Source organism: Myxocyprinus asiaticus, chromosome 38 (genome assembly GCF_019703515.2).
Source record: "Myxocyprinus asiaticus isolate MX2 ecotype Aquarium Trade chromosome 38, UBuf_Myxa_2, whole genome shotgun sequence".
In the NCBI taxonomy this organism is placed as follows: domain Eukaryota; kingdom Metazoa; phylum Chordata; class Actinopteri; order Cypriniformes; family Catostomidae; genus Myxocyprinus; species Myxocyprinus asiaticus.
In genome coordinates, this window is record NC_059381.1 from 9,969,708 (window position 1) to 9,987,326 (window position 17,619).

General features: G+C 37.5%; 2 protein-coding genes across 4 annotated transcripts in view; one reads left to right on the forward strand and one right to left on the reverse strand.

The window, feature by feature from the left end:
• Nucleotides 1–135: 135 nt before the first annotated feature.
• On the reverse strand, nucleotides 136–1,692 carry si:dkey-228b2.6 (uncharacterized protein LOC563918 homolog). Its single transcript, XM_051676963.1, has 3 exons — nucleotides 1,628–1,692; nucleotides 1,339–1,522; nucleotides 136–441 (listed from the first exon to the last, which is right to left on the reverse strand). The coding sequence occupies exons 1-3, from the start codon at nucleotides 1,690–1,692 to the stop codon at nucleotides 136–138; spliced, it is 555 nt and encodes a 184-aa protein (XP_051532923.1).
• Nucleotides 1,693–4,312: 2,620 nt separating this feature from the next.
• LOC127428407 (spectrin alpha chain, non-erythrocytic 1) overlaps nucleotides 4,313–17,619 on the forward strand; it is a 55,409-nt gene continuing 42,102 nt past the window's right edge. The window contains exons 1-2 of one of the 3 annotated variants that reach the window (XM_051676750.1): nucleotides 16,726–16,795; nucleotides 16,883–16,956. The gene's annotated coding sequence lies outside the window, so the exon portion shown is untranslated. Of the gene's footprint in view, nucleotides 4,405–16,725; nucleotides 16,796–16,837; nucleotides 16,957–17,619 lie in introns of those variants that run through there. The other 2 variants (XM_051676749.1, XM_051676751.1) reach the window with 2 other exon arrangements.

Below are 17,619 nucleotides of genomic sequence, written 5' to 3' on the forward strand. Positions count from 1 at the left end.
TAACAAAATACTTATAAATTGTGAATTATCAATGTCAAAACATGAGAATGAGCCTCAAATCAAATGTCATTTAAACAACATCAGAAAAAAAGTCCCTTATTAACTGAAATGTTTTAATGTAATTCATAATGTGTTTCAGTCCACATTTTTAGTGTTTGGTGTAGATGTTTTTCTTATTGCAGGTATTGACCGACTTTGCCTCATAGCCCTGATTGCACTCTGCAAAACGATTGCTCTCTTTTGCCATTGTGTTGCCTTCCGTGATTCCTCTGTTAGATTATTTTTGTACTCCTTTATTTGAAGCTGGGCAGCAGCTAATTTCATTTGGTAAAACCTTTCTGTTGCCTGTAGACGTTTATAACAGTCACACGATTTTGAAGAGTCTGTGAGTTCAGTAGTTGCTTCTTGGTATTGGGGAGGATTTTCAGTGTCCTTCTGATTCTGTGATACAAAGAGTTTATCACTTTAAAATATCACAGTGCATGTAGAAAGATAGTGTGTCGAAAAAGGTGTCTAAAAACGTAACATGTTATTATATATTTGTATGCCACTGGTTTGATATTTTATGAAATGTAATGACATTCAAACATATTTTAAAGGGGCAGTTCACCCCAAAATAAAAATTCTCTCATCGTTTACTCATCCTCATGCCGTCCCAGATGTGTATGACTTTCTTTCTTCTGCAGAACACAAACAAAGATTTTCAGAAGAATATCTCAGCTCTGTAGGTCCTTACAATGCAAGTGAATGGTGCCCAGAACTTTTAAGCTCCAAAAAATCATATAAAGACAGCATAAAAATAATCCATATGTGATTGAATCCTTATCTTCAGAAGAGATATGAAAGGTGTGGGTGAGGAAAAAGATCTATATTTAAGTGCTTTTATACTACAAATCTCCACTTTCACATTCTTCTTTGTTTTTGGCGAGTCGCATCCTCTGTGCATATCGCCTACTTGACAGGCAGGAGAATTTATAGTAAAAAGGACTTAAATATTAAACTGTTTCTCACCCACACCTATCATAGCACTCCTGAAGATATGCATTTTACCTCTTAAGTCATATGGTTTACTTTTATGCTGTGTTTATGTGCTGTTTGGACCTTTAAAGTTCTGGCCACCATTCACTTACATTGAAAGCACCTACAGAGCTGAAATATTCTTCTTAAAATCTTCGTTTGTGTTCAGCAAAAGAAAGAAAGTCAAACACATCTGGGATGGCTTGAGAATGTGTTGGCCTAAATGAGAGAATTTTCGTATTGGGTGAACTATCCCTTTAAGTGTGGAGTATGTAGCTAAACATTTTATAGGCCTATGTAACTGGACAAAAAAATACTTACTTTTGATTGTGTAAAATCAAATATTGTGGGGATCGCATTTGTGTGTAAACGCGAAGATCCAGATTCAAAACAATCCGGAGTGAAGTGAGAGGAGCACAGGGCGGAGGATTCGGATGGGGCCCATTCAGCATCTCTCCCCATGTTCGTTATCCATCGGCGAAGAATCTCTTCTTGCTGGGGAAATCTGAGAGGAACAAGATAATCAGTATTTCAACTGCCCTTTTTAAACAGGTAGCAGGTACTAAGTTAGAGCCTATTGTCGGCCTTCTCTAATCATAAGCGAACTTACTGGTAGAATGGGACATCACCTCTCCCCCCGTCCTGACCACAGTCGCAGAAATCACACGTCTGCATGTCTGTCCTGTTCCCAGACCAAAGCTGAGAATTGAACATGAGCAGTGTCCTGAGAATCCATGCGCTTTATACACAGCTTGGGGTGTTGGTCGCTATCGTTAATTTAAGAGGCGGTAGTGGGCAATTCGCGCATTCACACCTGTGAATCGAGACATCTACAACCCTTACATTTCCATAATGGTTGTGGGAGGGTTTTATTTGCTTCAAGGCAGCACACACTTTCACATGCAATACATGTAAAATACAATACAATACAAAGCAGTGTGAACCGTACGATTCAAATGTCTAATTCACAAATTTAAAGGAACATTCCAGGTTCAATACAAGGAAGCTCGATCGACAGTTTTTGTGGCATAATGTTGATTACCACAAAAAAATAATTTCGACTCGTCCCTCCTTTACTTAAATAATAATAATAATAATAATAATAAAAAATAAAAATAAAAAATCGAGGTTACAGTGAGGCACTTACAATGGAAGTGAATGGGGCCATTGTTTGGAGGGTTTAAAGACAGAAATGTGAAGCTTATAATTTTATAAAAGCACTTACATTAATTATTCTGTTAAAACCCATGTATTATTTGAGCTGTAAAGTTGTTTAAATCATAATTTAATTTTCACAGTCGTTTTAGGGTTTGTTGACATTACATCACCATGGCAATGAAGTTGTAAAATTGGCTATAACTTTACACAGAATGGTTAGTAAGCAATTTCATCACACTAAAATCCTGTTATCATGCACATTGTTTATGTCATGTGGCTATACTTTTGAAACAGTGAGTATTTTAAAGTTTACGGATTGGCCCCATTCACTTCCATTGTAAGTGCCTCATTGTAACCCAGATTTTTGCCTTTTTTTAAAGAAAAGGAGGGGTAAGTTAACATGAATTGTTGTGGCAATCAATATTATGTCAAAAATGCTGTCGATTGAGCTTAACTTGTATAGGACCCGGAATATTCCTTTAACAGTTTTCACAGATTTTGCAACATGCATACTTTATTCCATTCTACTAAATTCTCTGTATCCCCCTACTAGTCACACATTCATAATTAACAATTACATGGTCATTAACACACTCTTTAAATGCCGAACAACAAAAGTCTCAAAACAATGGCAACTAGGCGCCGCCTTGAGCAACTTAACACATTTTTTAAAGCTTATTCTGAATACATTCATACTAAATTCAGTAAGATTTGTCAAACCAAATTTGCTTTTCTCCTCTGTCAATGCCCTACATGATGTTTCTGGCTTTGATTAAATATTTTTTTCACTTCTTCCTTAAAAGATAATTATGTTTACCATATGTTCTCCACTAAAATCCATAAAGGACTCCCTTCCACAAGTTCCTAAATACTGTGCAGTCGTATTCTGTCCCCATCATTTCAAATAACTTGTGTATCTTTTATCTCTGTCCTCACTTTGATTTGTATCGCATCTGTTCCATTTGATCTAAATATAGCTGCGGTCCACCCAGTTATTAACCAACTTAGATCCATCTGAGCTCAATATATTTACAGCCTAAACCAGTCTCTAATATTCACATGAGCTAAACGTCTGTAAACAATTGCTTTCCATCTGTTGCACCTACTTTCTAATAATCTTGATCTTTGGGGTGAATCTGGGGCCTTCAGTGACCTTTTTCTGCTTGTGACACATTATGTCTTGATATCCCTTCTTCTGGTTTACTTTACTGATGTATAGCCACCTTTATACAGAAACACAGATCCACTACTCATGATGTCCATCGAGGTGATTTTCTTAGCTTTATTCTTTTCCTTATATAAACTACTTTCATTTGATTATATCTTCATTGTTTTAGTTATTACCGATAGGCTGATGACCATTATTATATTATAGAATGTAAAGACATTATATTAGAATGTGACATAAAGCACTGGATTAACTCTGTTTCTCACTTAATAGTAATAAAACTGATGATAATTGATCAAACACTGTTAGATTTTTCTCCATCTGGCCAAACATGTTATTACAGGACTATAATAAATAATAGTTTGGCTTTCGTGATTGCTATCTCACTGTGTACCTTATTCACAGGCATTCTGATACATTTAATTAGGATGTTCCTAGACACAGTGAGACAGCAGAAATCCCAGACTTCAGTTCTGGCAGCCAGATTTACGTATTATGGGAGCATTTTCCTGACCAGGAGTACTGCCAGACATTTAAAAGGGATGCTGGATCAATTGAATTCAGTACAGTAAAAAATAAATAAATAAATAAATAAATAATAATAAAAAAATCTAATTATATTGATCTAGCTAATATGCTAACTTGAATTTCAGCAGCATATTGCAGAAGCAAACGACCCAGTCTCCAAATGTGTTATATCTATTGATATAAATACATCAATATTATATGTGTTTGTTTGGGTGTTACACACACACACACACACACACACACACACACACACATACACACACACACACACATATATATATAAGTCGGTTTATATATATATATATATATATAATACATAATGGAGATTATTTGATCACTTTGAGCATGATCAGGCACACTTGGAACGCTTCGGCAATTTCCGTCAGCATTCGGCTAGTTGCTGCGGTGCATGATGTCACTGTTTCGCGCAGCTCATTCCATTCGATCGCCTGTGCAACGCTGTTATTTCATTCGTTGACGTCGCCACCCGTTTCCACCCAGTCTCAGAAAAACAGAGCAAAACCGTCGACAAGGTAAAGCCTTTGCTCAACATCACAGTTTTTAATGGTTTGTTTTTACAAACAAAACACGTTTGCATTGTGTTTTATTGCAGAATTTATTGATTAGTGTGGTTTAGGTGGCGTTTGCTATGCTGAGGTCCGTCGTAAAGGGCGTTTCACTGGCCGCTTTCAGCTGTTTTAATAATATAATAAGGCCCATTTTCACATTTTTAGCAATAATATCGTCATTACATTGTTGTGCGAGCATAACAAGCTATTAAATGTGTTTTCTCAGATATGCTTTCATTGCCCTGCACAATGAAGTCGTTAGCAGCAGAGCTAGCGCATATTCGCGGCTAGATTATAAATTAAACATCATTCAAGGATACAGGACGATGTACAAGAACACTAATTGAAATATGTGGGCGTGCAGAGTATGCAGGAATATTTTCAAATAATTAAATTAAAACCTGATTCAATTTAACGAATTAGGTCTACTATGGAAGGCATTTGTAAACCAGCAACCTCATACGCCTCATAAAATGCTATTTGGAACAACGACATTAGGCTAAGATCTATGTATATGGTCCTATCAATATAAAACACTCATTATTTTAATTGGGTTAATGTGAGTTTGAAGACGTAACTCTTCATCCGGGCAATGGAGGATCCGCCCAGCGCCCCCTCTCTCTTTCTGTCATTGGGATTGATGCGTTGATATTTTTACAAGTACAGTTTCTATAATAAACGGCCGCAAAAAATCGTATATGCATATCAAACGATAGATGTGCGTTTTGGTCAGTTATGGGGTTGACTGAGATTTCTGTAAAATTGTTGGAAACACTGCTAGGATCTGTTTACCCTAGGTCAGCATTTTCAAGGCAGGTTTTAAATATTTTTCTGGATCTGGTTACTCTGTTTTGATAAAATCAGTCAAAAGCAATGCGAGGTTAGTGTTCTTTTATGTTGTCACAGTATTACAGTAGGCTGTATTGTACTAAACTGTGCCTGCATTGTCTTTTGGCTTATGCAGAGAGTTTAGAAAAATATGAAAATGCATGGCAGGAACGTTTACAATTGCTATAGTTGTCTTTTGAGCCCATATACTCTTTCTTTTTTTTATGATGAAGTGATGACATAACCATGCATGCCAACTGCTGACATGCAAACAACTTTGAGTATATGCAAAATAATCTGTTTTATGTGTTCAGACATTAGCATGCAATGTTTGTAATCTCCTCAGTAGTCACACTTGTCCCCTTATCCATTATAAGATGCCTTTTCCCATCAGGTTTTTAGATGCCCTTAATAAGCACGCTCGCTAATCAAATTACAGGCCTATTTTCAGACTTGGTGCCTCAGTGCAATTATGCATTATAAAATAACCTTGCTCTCCCTGTCATCTCAGCGTCTGGAATTTAGCACTTTTGTCAGTCTCTGGCTAGTGGAAGACTATAAGTTTCCGTTTGTTACGGAAACAAATATATCAATGTTCATTGTTCTCTGGTCTTGTTTCCTCAAAGGCTGACAACATTCTTGCTGAAATTGTTGAGAATCTTCTAAAGGGTGTGGTCTCCTGTCTCGTAACGTTGATACTCAGGAGAGGGCCCTCTGGGACATGTGGCTTTTGCCATGCAGCTGTGTACACAGTTGCTATTTTGTTTAGTTGAACCCTACCAAGTGTCATTAGATCAGGGTCCCATGCTTTGTTTGTATGATGCTTGAGGCAAATGGTTGGTGTCATCACTACCAAATGTCGGATACCGCCAGAACTATAGATTTTCTTGTTTCAAGATGTTGAATCAAACCATTTTGACACTGACTTTCTTCTAATATTCCATTATGGACAGAAAAGAGAGTGTGTGCAGGTCAGAGTAGAGGTACCTCTCTAAGGGTCCATTCACACAATTTGTTCAGTTAGTTTTCTATTTAAACATACACTAGACCAGTGATTCAGTAGCTGCTATTCCACTATCGGGCCAGTGCGAGCCAGGGCTATCAACTGGCCAGCCGGGGCCAATAGCCTCGGACCTCGAGCCGCAAGACCAAAATCGATCTGCGTTCCCACCACCGGGCCAATAACTCAACAGCGTTGCCCAAAAACCCACCCTTAATACGCAGCTGCGGTGCCAACATCACACACCACGCCCATTTCACAAGAAAGAGGGAAGCTCAAGCTGAGGTATCATGTTACCTAGTTATCTAGAATATCAATTTTATACCGAATATAAACAGTAAGATAAGTTAGCGTTGACAACTCTCCGATTGTAACAACCATGGTGTCCTGAGTGGTCTCTCCGCTAACAGCGGGACGATGTACCAGCACACCGTCTATGAAAGTTCACAGAACCATGGAAAGTAATTTCTTTGGGTACCTTGTTGTCCATTGGGTTTTTAAAAAAAAAAAAAAATTTTTATCCCCTTTTCTCCCAATTTGGAATGCCCAATTCCCACTGCTTAGTAGGTCCTCGTGGGGGCATGGTTACACACCTCAATCCGAGAGGCGGAGGACAAGTCTCCGTTGCCTCTGCTTCTGAGACCGTCAATCAGCGCATCTTATCTTGTGGCTTGCTGTGCATGACACCACGGAGACTCGCAGCATGGGAGGTTTGCTATTCTCCGCAATCCACGCACAACTTACCATGCGCCCCATTGGGAGTGAGAACCACTAATCGTGACCACGAGGAGGTTACCCCATGTGACTCTAACTTCCCTAGCAACCGGGCCAATTTGTTTGCTTAGGAGTCCTGGCTGGAGTCACTCAGCACTCCCTGGATTCGAACTCGTGACACCATGGGTGGTAGTCAGCGTCAATACTCACTGAGCTACCCAGGCTCCTGTCCATTGGGCTTTTTAATGGATTTGTACTGTGCCCGCATTTTTTTTTAATAATTTTTTTTCCGAACCTGTACCGTTGTGTGCTAGATACACAACCAGGGAAGTTCGGCGAAACTCCGCCTTTCACATTGAACCGCCTCAATCCCCGGTTGGCCTTGTTTGGCCAAGGGTAATCGGCGGGCCAAAGGCCATTGGCTGTTGGCCCCGAGAAAACCCCTAGGAGGCACGATGAAGCCTCAGAAGTGACAGTGGGAATGTAGCTGGCCCTGGCACACACTAGCACGCCCTCATTTGGCCCGATAGTGGAAATGCAGGTAGTGATTCAGACAGTACCGTTTTAGCACTTGTTTTGTATATCAATGTAAATACTTGAAAATAATACAAATTATGCATGTAAACAATATGTAGGCCTAACGTTATAAAATACTTGGTACCAAGTTAAAAAGTCCACTGTATAATTAACAGCAGTAGTCTGTTCTTATTGCAAGAGGCACGGATTACATGGCCTGGTTTTGTTTTTCTTGTTGTTGCTGAATAAATGTCATAATTGGCAACTTCCTCTTCATTTTGTACATCAGGGATATTACAATAGTAATGATGAGGTTAATAAGCCTTTAGTACACATCTTTGGTTTTGTGTGGATGAAGGAGCACTTAAGCCTTACTGATAGTGGTGTGGGGATACTTACGGCTAAAAAGGTTGGGAAACACTGCACTAGATGGACATCTTTGACCATTGAGCCTAGGGCTGGGCAATATGACAAAAAAATAAAATCTCGAATTTGATCAAACTTATGGATGATTCACGATTCATTTTTTTCAACTTTTAAATGTACTCCAACATGATTCAATCTGTATGTTATTTATTAGAATGCAAGGCAACCTGGTTTGAGAAATCCAAGTTCTTTTCATTGTAGGAAACAAAGGTGTGGAAGAAAAATGTACAAATGCACCACAGGGGGAAGTTGTCAACAGAGTATAAATGTAAAATAAATTAAAATCTAATGATCCCAGATGTTCAGAAATAATAGAATAAGAAAACTGCAAAATAATTCTTAGCCAGTGTAGGTATTCATTTGATCTAAACCAAGTCTATCTAGTAAGTCATTAGAAATCAATATCTATAAACTATCAAGTTTATCTAGAAAGTACTCATTGTATATGAAACAATTTGTGTGTATATTCATAAACCCCTGCAGATAGAGACGCGCCCTCTAGTGGTTCACGCTGAGCAGCGCAGCAATATGAAATAATTTATCATTATAATTCAACTAGCAAAGTTTGTCAAAATGATCACTTGCCAAATGTTGGCTATAGATGCAGTACACTTGAAACACGTCACACAACAAAGCAATAATTAGCTGAATCATCATGGCAAAAGGATCTATATTCTCCCATATATAGCTTTGCCATGATTTGAAATATAGCGGCCATAACTGTCACGTAACGCTTTTTTATGGATAAAATGAAATGAAAGGAGACCGTTCATCAACATGCGCACACCGAGGCCAGTTATGGTCTTAAGCCGGTGTATACCTACATGATGGACGAAGCTGAGCTACAATCACATTGTGTACAATCGTATTGGGAATATTACCGCTGTCCTTTATGTTAGTCTCTGTGTTGTTAACCTGTCAATTTCATTTGGAGCGTGCAGACACGTGCAGCTGATAAGATCGGGAGCGGCATTAAGACAAGCTCTATGAATTATTTTTCTCTTCCTTATTCAGCCTTTGGTGGATTTACAGAGTATCTATCTTTAGCGTTTGCAATATTTTTTGCAAAATCTCGATAAAAAAAAAAAAAAACGTGTTAAAATGCAAATTCGTTCTTTTTGTTGTTTTTTTGGCATGTTTTTCAAGACACTTAAAGGAATAGTTCACCCAAAAAGGCCTGAAATTAAATCCTAAAAATCTTAAATTCTGTTTTGGTGAAGAAAGAATCTCAGATACATCTTGGATGGCCTGAGGCTGAGTAAATTATCAGCAGATTTTCATTTTTGGGTGAACTATTCCTTTAAGTCAATTTAAAAATGTCAACTTATAAAAAATATGTCACAAGACACCTCTCAAGACTGCTGTTATTTTAACGACAGTAGACCATAGTGGAGAAATACATTGAGCAGCAATATAGATGGATACCAGCTTCTTTCGCTAAAATACACTGCAGAAAACGAAAATGAAGCAGAAACAATAGACGGTTCAGATAAGCAAGGTTTGTGACAGGACAATTTATCGTGGTTCAGAGTGCCTTTTGACTTCTAAATTATTTTGTCCGTCTAAAATAATCATAATCATAATAATCAACATGAGCCTATTGATAATAAACACAGATTTTTGTTTAAATTTTGTAAAAATTAATCAGAGATAACATCATCTCTGGCATGGATGGCAAGAAAGAAAATTTGAAATGATGAGTTCTCTGTTTATGATGAAAAACATTTCCATTATTTGATATAGTCAGCCCATTTATACTTAACTGTAGCAAACAGTATTTTTAAACTGCACTATTTAGATGTACATTGTTTGTTTGTTTTTTGGTAGATTTGCATTTTAAGGAAAATATAAAAATGGTTCATTAAGACTTTCACATACATTTTCTCTCAGGGGTTACTCCTGAACCCCATACAGTATCTTTGCTATGTATAAACGGTAGAAGATCCCCCAAAGTCCTCTACTTTGGTTGTCTTTGGGCCAAAATGTCCTAATTCTTGACCATTTCTTAAAGAGAATTTTTGACTGTTAATTTAAAATATTTTTTTTTACTGCAAATGTACATCACCCAAAATATCGGTTATCGGTCTCCTTGATTATTGTTATCAGCCCCTAGTAAAAATTATGATTTAAACAACTTTACAACTCAAATAATATATCAGTTTTAACTAGTGGTCGACTGATATGGATTTTTTTAATGGCCGATGCCGATTTCCAGAGAGCAGGGTGGCCGATATATCACACAATTTAATATTGTAAATAACAAACATAAAATTGCTAATAAAAATTATAAACTCTTATTTAGCACTATATTTGCTAAATTTCACACAAAACAAAAAAAATAACATTGTATTTTAAATGGTAGATAGCAGTTTCTTCAGATTTCTGTTCAGTCATCAAATTTTAATAATTTATTTGCATATGAAGAAATTGTTATTTTATATTAGGAAGAAGGAAATAACAGTACACACAGTAGTCCAGCATCCATGGATGGCATGTCCACGATAGCAATCGCACTGTCTCAAAAAAATATCGAATCAAACCAATTGTACATACAGTGGTAAGACATTTACTTATAGCACATGTGAAGCGCTTTTACCTTCGGCTGCATCTGAAAAAAGTAGGCAGCTGACTTGCTACCTTGCTGCCTAATCAGTTAATGGCTTAACTGACATCTGTTTTGAATGAATGGAACTCTTAAGGAAACCGAGTGCACCTTATTTTCATCGTACCTCGGTATACAGCCTCTGGAGGCAGCGTCTTCCTGGTTTCGGATGCAGCCTTGAAGTTGCACGCACGCACTCGTGCGGATCCAGCACAAGCAACAATCTCCAGACAGTTTAAATGGCCTGAATCGCCTTCTTGGATTGTCACAGAAAGACCATCATGATTTGTGAAAGAGAGGAACTTTTGATCCTGATCCTGAAGTTTTTGATTCTGGCTCATAGAATATGCCCTTAAGAGGAAGATATTAGATGAGCGCACGACGGGAAGAAAATGCTGGATTTTTTATGAGGTTCGTGAATGACATGTTTTTAAATGAGATATCTGCATATTTGCAGACGGTATATAATAGAAGTTTTTATTGATATTTGCTTTTATCATTAGAGAAGTAACAGGGAACTGTGGAGGAGAGACTGTTAGAATACGTGCTTTAGAGGTAAATAAATGAGCGCTCCACAGGATGCTGGATCTGCTGAAGTTGTGTGAGGTTGGTTTATTACATCTGTTGAAACGAGATATGTGCATATTTGCAGACGGTATATGATATTATTTTTATTGATATTTGCCTTTAGACATTGGCAAATATCATTAGACAAGACAGTTAAAAGTTACAGGGAATTGTTGAGGAGAGAGAGAGGGATAATGAAACAGGCAAGCACTTTAACATTATGAGTTCAAATTCTTCTAAATGCCTTTAAACCCTGTTTAAATGATACGGTGTTGCACACCGGTCTTTTATTTTAGTAACACGATGGAACTTAACAACAAAACGAACTGTGACTAGTTGTTTACATGTCTCAGTCGTTTCACATGCAAACCGGAAAATTTATCAGCTGATGGTGATAATGAAAAAAGTAAGAATATCGGCTGATTTATAGGCCTCTGCGATATATCGGTCGACCACTAGTTTTAACAGAAGTATTCATGTTAGTGCTTTTATAAAATTATAAGCTTCACATTTCTGCCTTTAAACCTTCCAAAAATTGGCCTCATTCACTTCCATTGTAAGTGCCTCACTCAAGGAGGGACAAGTCAAAATAATTTTTTGTGGTAATCAATATTATGCCACATATGCTGTTGATTGAGCTTAACTTGTATTGAACCAGGAATATTCCTTTAAGGCTGTACATGTTAGAAAACAGACCAATAACTGTGTGTTGTGCCATTGTGTTTTCATTCTGGTTTCATGTTGCATCCTTGTGTAATACAAACCTGAAGTGGTGTGTTTTCTGCTCCGGAAATCCATTATATCTTATTCATGTCTACACTGATGTGCACCAGATGTTCTCTTGGTGGCACTTTATTTTACAGTACTGTTCTACATTTGCGTACTGTGTAATTACTAGGTACTAACCCTAACCTTAACCCATATTAAGTACATGTACTTACCTAATACTACTCGTACTTTCTTGGGTATGTATACTGAAACTATACCTTCTGTAACATAAAGTGCAACCATTCGCTTTCCTGTAGTCTGTTTTGTTTTATTACCTTGCAAGAGCAGAATAATCCCGCATTCAGTACCATGGCACACTTAACCAGTGAATTTAGTCAGGCCTTGATTTTATTGTATGGTTTGTGTGTGTTTGACCCACTTGTGTTTTTAACCAATCTTTGTTTTACAACCTCAGTGTTTAACCAATAACATTGTTTCACATTGCGCCTTGTAGCCACACCTGAGACACCTTTTACCATGTCCAAGTTTCTTAAACCCAAGCTGAAGGTAAAGTGAGTAACATTGAGTTTGTGTGTGTCTTTTGGTGTGTTTTGCCCCGATTTGCTGTGTAATAGCAACATAGTAATTAGTGGTCGACTGATATGGGTTTTGTAATGCCCGATGCCAATATCCAGAGAGCAGGGTGGCCGATAGGCTGATACAATGCTGATATATCACACAATTTAATATAGTAAATAACATAAACATAAAATTGCTAAAACAATAATAAACTCTTATTTAGCAATATATTTACTCAGTTTCACACAAAACTTTGTAAAAAAGAATCTAAAAAAACAATATTGTATTTTAAATGGTAGATAGCAGTTTCTTCTGATTTCTGTTTAGTCATCAAATTTTAGTAATTTATTTGCACATTAAGAAATTGTTAATATATTAGGAAGAAGGAAATAACAGTATACACAGTAGTCCAGCAACCATGGATGGCATGTGCATGCTAGCAATCATATTTACTAAAAAACAATACAGAATCATACCAGTTGTACATACAGTGCAGAGTGAATAAGACATTTACTTATAGCACAAGTGAAGCACTTTTACCTTGAAGTTGCACTAGAGACTATTTAGCAGAGACGGGCCACTTCTATTAAAATGAATGGGAGAAATTAGAATGCCCAACTGCAGTCAATGGTCAAAAGAAGTAAATAGGAAGTCCCGCCTTACAGGTAAAAGAGCCAATCACCTTTTAGATACAGACATCGCCTGTCAATCAACTCGAGAACATGCATGCGCATTAGCTATAAAAGCTGGGAAAATTGCGTTTTTTAGCGTAATCTGAGGTAAAGAAGCACCATTTATAATACCAGTGTTGTCAGATTTTATTGCTGATTTGAAATATGTTCTTTGATTGGAATCTTGACCAACCGTTTTGTAGATTTCGGTCTTTCCTCATTCAAGTAGAAAGGCAGCTGCACTGTCATGACTGGAAATGGCCTCCTGAGAGCATTCCAAATATGGCAGACAGTGGACTGACTTGCAAGAAAGACTTTTGATCATGAAGTTTTGATACTGGCTGATAGAATACACACTTCAGAGGAAAATATTAGATGAGTGCTCAACAGGAAGAAAACGCTGGATTTTCGTGAAGTTCGTGAATTATGTCTGTTTAAACAAGATATCTGCATATTTGCAAATGGTATATAATAGAAGTTTTATTGATATTTGCCTTTTATCATTAGAAAAGAAAGTTAAAAGTGACAGGGAACTGCTGAGGAAAGGCTGATAGAATGCATGCTTTAGAGGTAAATAAATGAGTGTTCCACAGGATGCTGGATCTGCTCAAGTTATGTGAGGTTGGTTTATTACATCTGTTTAAACGAAATATGCACATATTTGCAGACGGTATATTATATTAGTTTTATTGATATTTGCCTTTTTATCATTAGACAAGACAGTTAAATGTTACAGGGAACTGTTGAGGAGAGACATGAAGAATGAAACGGGCGAGAACTAACATTATGAGCTCAAACGCGTCTGCCGCGGCTCTGATATGCGTACCGTTTAAATGAGACTGTGTTGCACATCGGTCTGTTATTGTAGTAACATGATGCACGTAACAACAAAATGAACCATGACTACATGTCTCAGTCACTTAACATGCAAGCAGGTGATTTTCGGCCCCTCAAGAAAAAAAATTGGGCAAACAGGAAAATATATCGGCCAATGCCAATAATTAAAGTCAGAATATTGGCCGATTTATCGGCCTTTGCAATATATCAGTCGACCATTAATAGTTATAAGAAGTATTTAATTGTAAAAGGTGGGAAGGAAGGATGTTTTTCTCTGTATTCTCTCGGAAAGAGAGACGCATGGGTTGGGCTATGCCTTGGCTGTCTCCCCACACAGGCCTCGTCACTGCAGCATTGATGCTTTAGTCTGCACTGCAGTGAGAGAGAGAGGAGATGGTTAGAAAAATGCAGTTAGATGCCATTTTGTTGCTGTAATGATTTTTTATTTTTACTGCCATTATATTCTTAAGAAACATTGCTGCATTCACCTGGGCTGAATGTAAGTGACAGGATATCACAGCTATTGAAAAATAATGTATACATTTGTGTGGTCTGAAGGTAGATTTATAATATTTAATGCATGGAAACCAAAAGAATGGTTTATTTCAAGCTTTTGTGTGTTTATTGCATGGTTTGTGTGGATGTTTTCTGCATGATAGTTGCTGGTTGCAGCGTGTGACATGCTGCCATGGATTAAGTGACATTATGTATGCCTGCGTGTAATCTTTTGTTCCCTAGCAGCTGTTTTGACTTGATTCTTCATTTGAATTCAGCCCTTCTGTGCATAGAGAGGTTGCAATGAACCTTTTTATTCTGCAGCGAACTATAGCCCTAATCATAAATATTGCATGTTTAGGATGGGCTCAATTTCAGTGTATGCTCATCCTGAAAGTGTTCATTTGGCTTTCAATTCTTAATCATTATAGTATCCATTAGGGATGTCTCAAAATATCTATATATCGGTTATTGATTGGCACATTTTTTTAGGTATCAGTGTATTAAAATTAGCCAACATTTAAATTAGAAGCCTTATTTGCATGCTTTCCAATTCACTCAGCTGGCCTTCTGTTTAATAGTGGGGCGTAACAGCATTTGGAGACTACAAGAGGGTGATATAACATTTACTGAAACTGGGTCACAGGTAGGAAAAGCACCAGTATCCAAAGTTGTGTTGAGAAATATGTTTGAAAGACAAAAACTATTGTGCAACGAGCATCCCTGTTTATATCTGAAAAAAAATAAAAAAATAAAATCTGATTTATACTGTATATATAATTATAATAATTTGGAAAATCTTCAGATTATCGATGTGTGAAGAAGGCATCGATCCCAAGCCTAGTAGCCATTTGCTATGAGTTAAAAGAATACACTTTGAATCACACAAAGACTTTATCTCCATGTAAACATTTGATTATTTCTGCACTTTGGTCTCCTCGAACAAATAGGCCTACTCTTAGCCAACCCAAATCCTTGGAGACAGCCCACCCATTTCCTCTAATTCCTTAGGCCTGCATTCCCCCAAACTGTTGTCGATGCTCTCAGATACAGATGTGTTTCCATGGAAACTTCCATGTTTCAACATTGACCGTACTCCATTCTTAGTCCCAGCTTGTCAGTGGGAGTGCCTTTAATGATAAGTGCTACTTTAGCTGAACGCTGGATATTTGGACGATAAGATCCATGTCAGCTAATAAAAAAATGAATGCTTTACGGATAACATGTTAGAGGAAATAGGTGTCTTATTCCATCACTGCATATGCCCTCTTAGCTCTTGTATTTATTTCATGGAACACAAAAGGCAGCATGTTAGTCTGTTACCATTCACTGTCATTGCGTATTTTTTCCATACAACAAAAGTGAATGGTAACTGAGGCTGTTCCAAGGATGAAAAAGTCATAACAGGGTTGTAACTGCATTAGGGCAAGTAAATAAGGAAGAATAATTTTAGGGTAGTCTATCCCTATAATGAGATCAGATCTTGTCTTCTCAGCAATATAACCTTATTATTGGTCAGTTTGAAGATTTAGTTATACTTTGTTATCTGAATGGACCAGGTTTATGGTTCTGTCCACTACAACCGTCACTATCTTCCACATAGGCTACTGTTTTCAGAATCTGTGCCACCTTGCAGCTCCAGGCTTGTGGTTATTAATATCCCAGCTCTTCTCTGAGATAATGTAAAGAATGTCTATGAGAAGACAACCTCGTTATCAGGACCGAGTGGGAATTGGAGCCTTGTCTCTATCAGAGAGTCCTGATTATCTGGGCGAAATGGGAATATACATAAATAGGCAAAAATACAGTTTGGTTTTGTAGATTAACTAAAATTATGTTAATCCATGTATTAGGGATGCACACGAGTAATCGAGTACTCGTTCTGCACCAACTAATTGAGTACCAAAAACACTACTTGAATATCGCAAATTCATTTTCCTTTACGCATTTGCCTGCCGTGAGCAGTTCTGAATTTCACTGGCTATGTTTACATGTACATCAATACTCTGATTATTGCAATAATCAGAGTATAAGGAGATTAAGATGTTTTCATGATTAACCCTAACCATTTTAAAGTTTGTGGTTTGATTTCCACTCAGATGGTTAGTTTTACAGAATGGGTTTTATTACACAAACCTGCATGACCAAAACACTTTTCAGATATGTTATGTCATGAAGTTCTTGTAATGGTTGGCTTCAAAAATCATAAATGGCCATTATACTGTAGGAGGGCGAGAGGTTGGACTTTGCCTGTGTCATGTGGTCGGAATGTGAGAGGCAGTTACTGAAGCGCTCCGCTCAATGAACGAGTGAGTGGGAAAAACGTTCATTTGTGGGAGAGAGAGAGAGAGAGGGGGGAACATTCCAGAGTGCTGGTGGACTGGTGTATTATTAATTTGGATACAGAAGCAAGTGAGTAAGATAAATGATAGAGAGTGCAAGTATGAGTGGTACAGGGAGGGGAAAAAAGTGCATATTTGTGTTATCTTTTGTACGCAGTCGCGTTTGGAGGTGCTATCTTGCTACAGCTGAACTGCAGTGAGGCTCATGTGATCGTATAGCTTTGAATTCTGGTGAGTTTTATTGCTTTTTCTAAACATTTAACTTTGCGATTCTCTTACTTATAAGCTTAAGTATTAAAAAAACAGTGTCATGACCAAGGAAATTAGAACATGTGGTTGGGTTTTAAAGACAAATTAGTGGATTTGGAAGCATGTCTGCTGACTTTTGGTCTGCACTGGGGTGTGGTCTATACTTTTTTTCCAAAACAAATTTGCCAACTTAATTCACATTACAGTTACGTTTTTTTTATCGGTACAGTGCTGTGGACTTTACTGACAGAAATCACACTGAACAAACTGAATCCAGGCTGAGCTGGGTTTAACAATCCTCCCGGCTGATTTGACCGGATGTTGAGTCAGGATCGTTATGGGAGAGGCTGGGTGGGTCGGGGGGAGGGTGGCATCCATCCAGCTGATCTGGACAAAAACAGGACGTATCCGCACAAAAAAAGGGAGGGCTAGTCTTACTGCAGCAGTCGTTCATCACATTTTGCATCTGGATGTGTTTTATGCATTTTTTAGTTTGTTTTGACTTATGTTAGTGATGCAAGTTTACCAAATAGAGCCTAAAGCATATCAAGTCGTCGCTAAAATGCCAGGGTTTTTCAACCAGGGGACTGTGGAGAAGATACAAAAATCATAAAGAAGATTATTACTATAATCTTATTATTAACT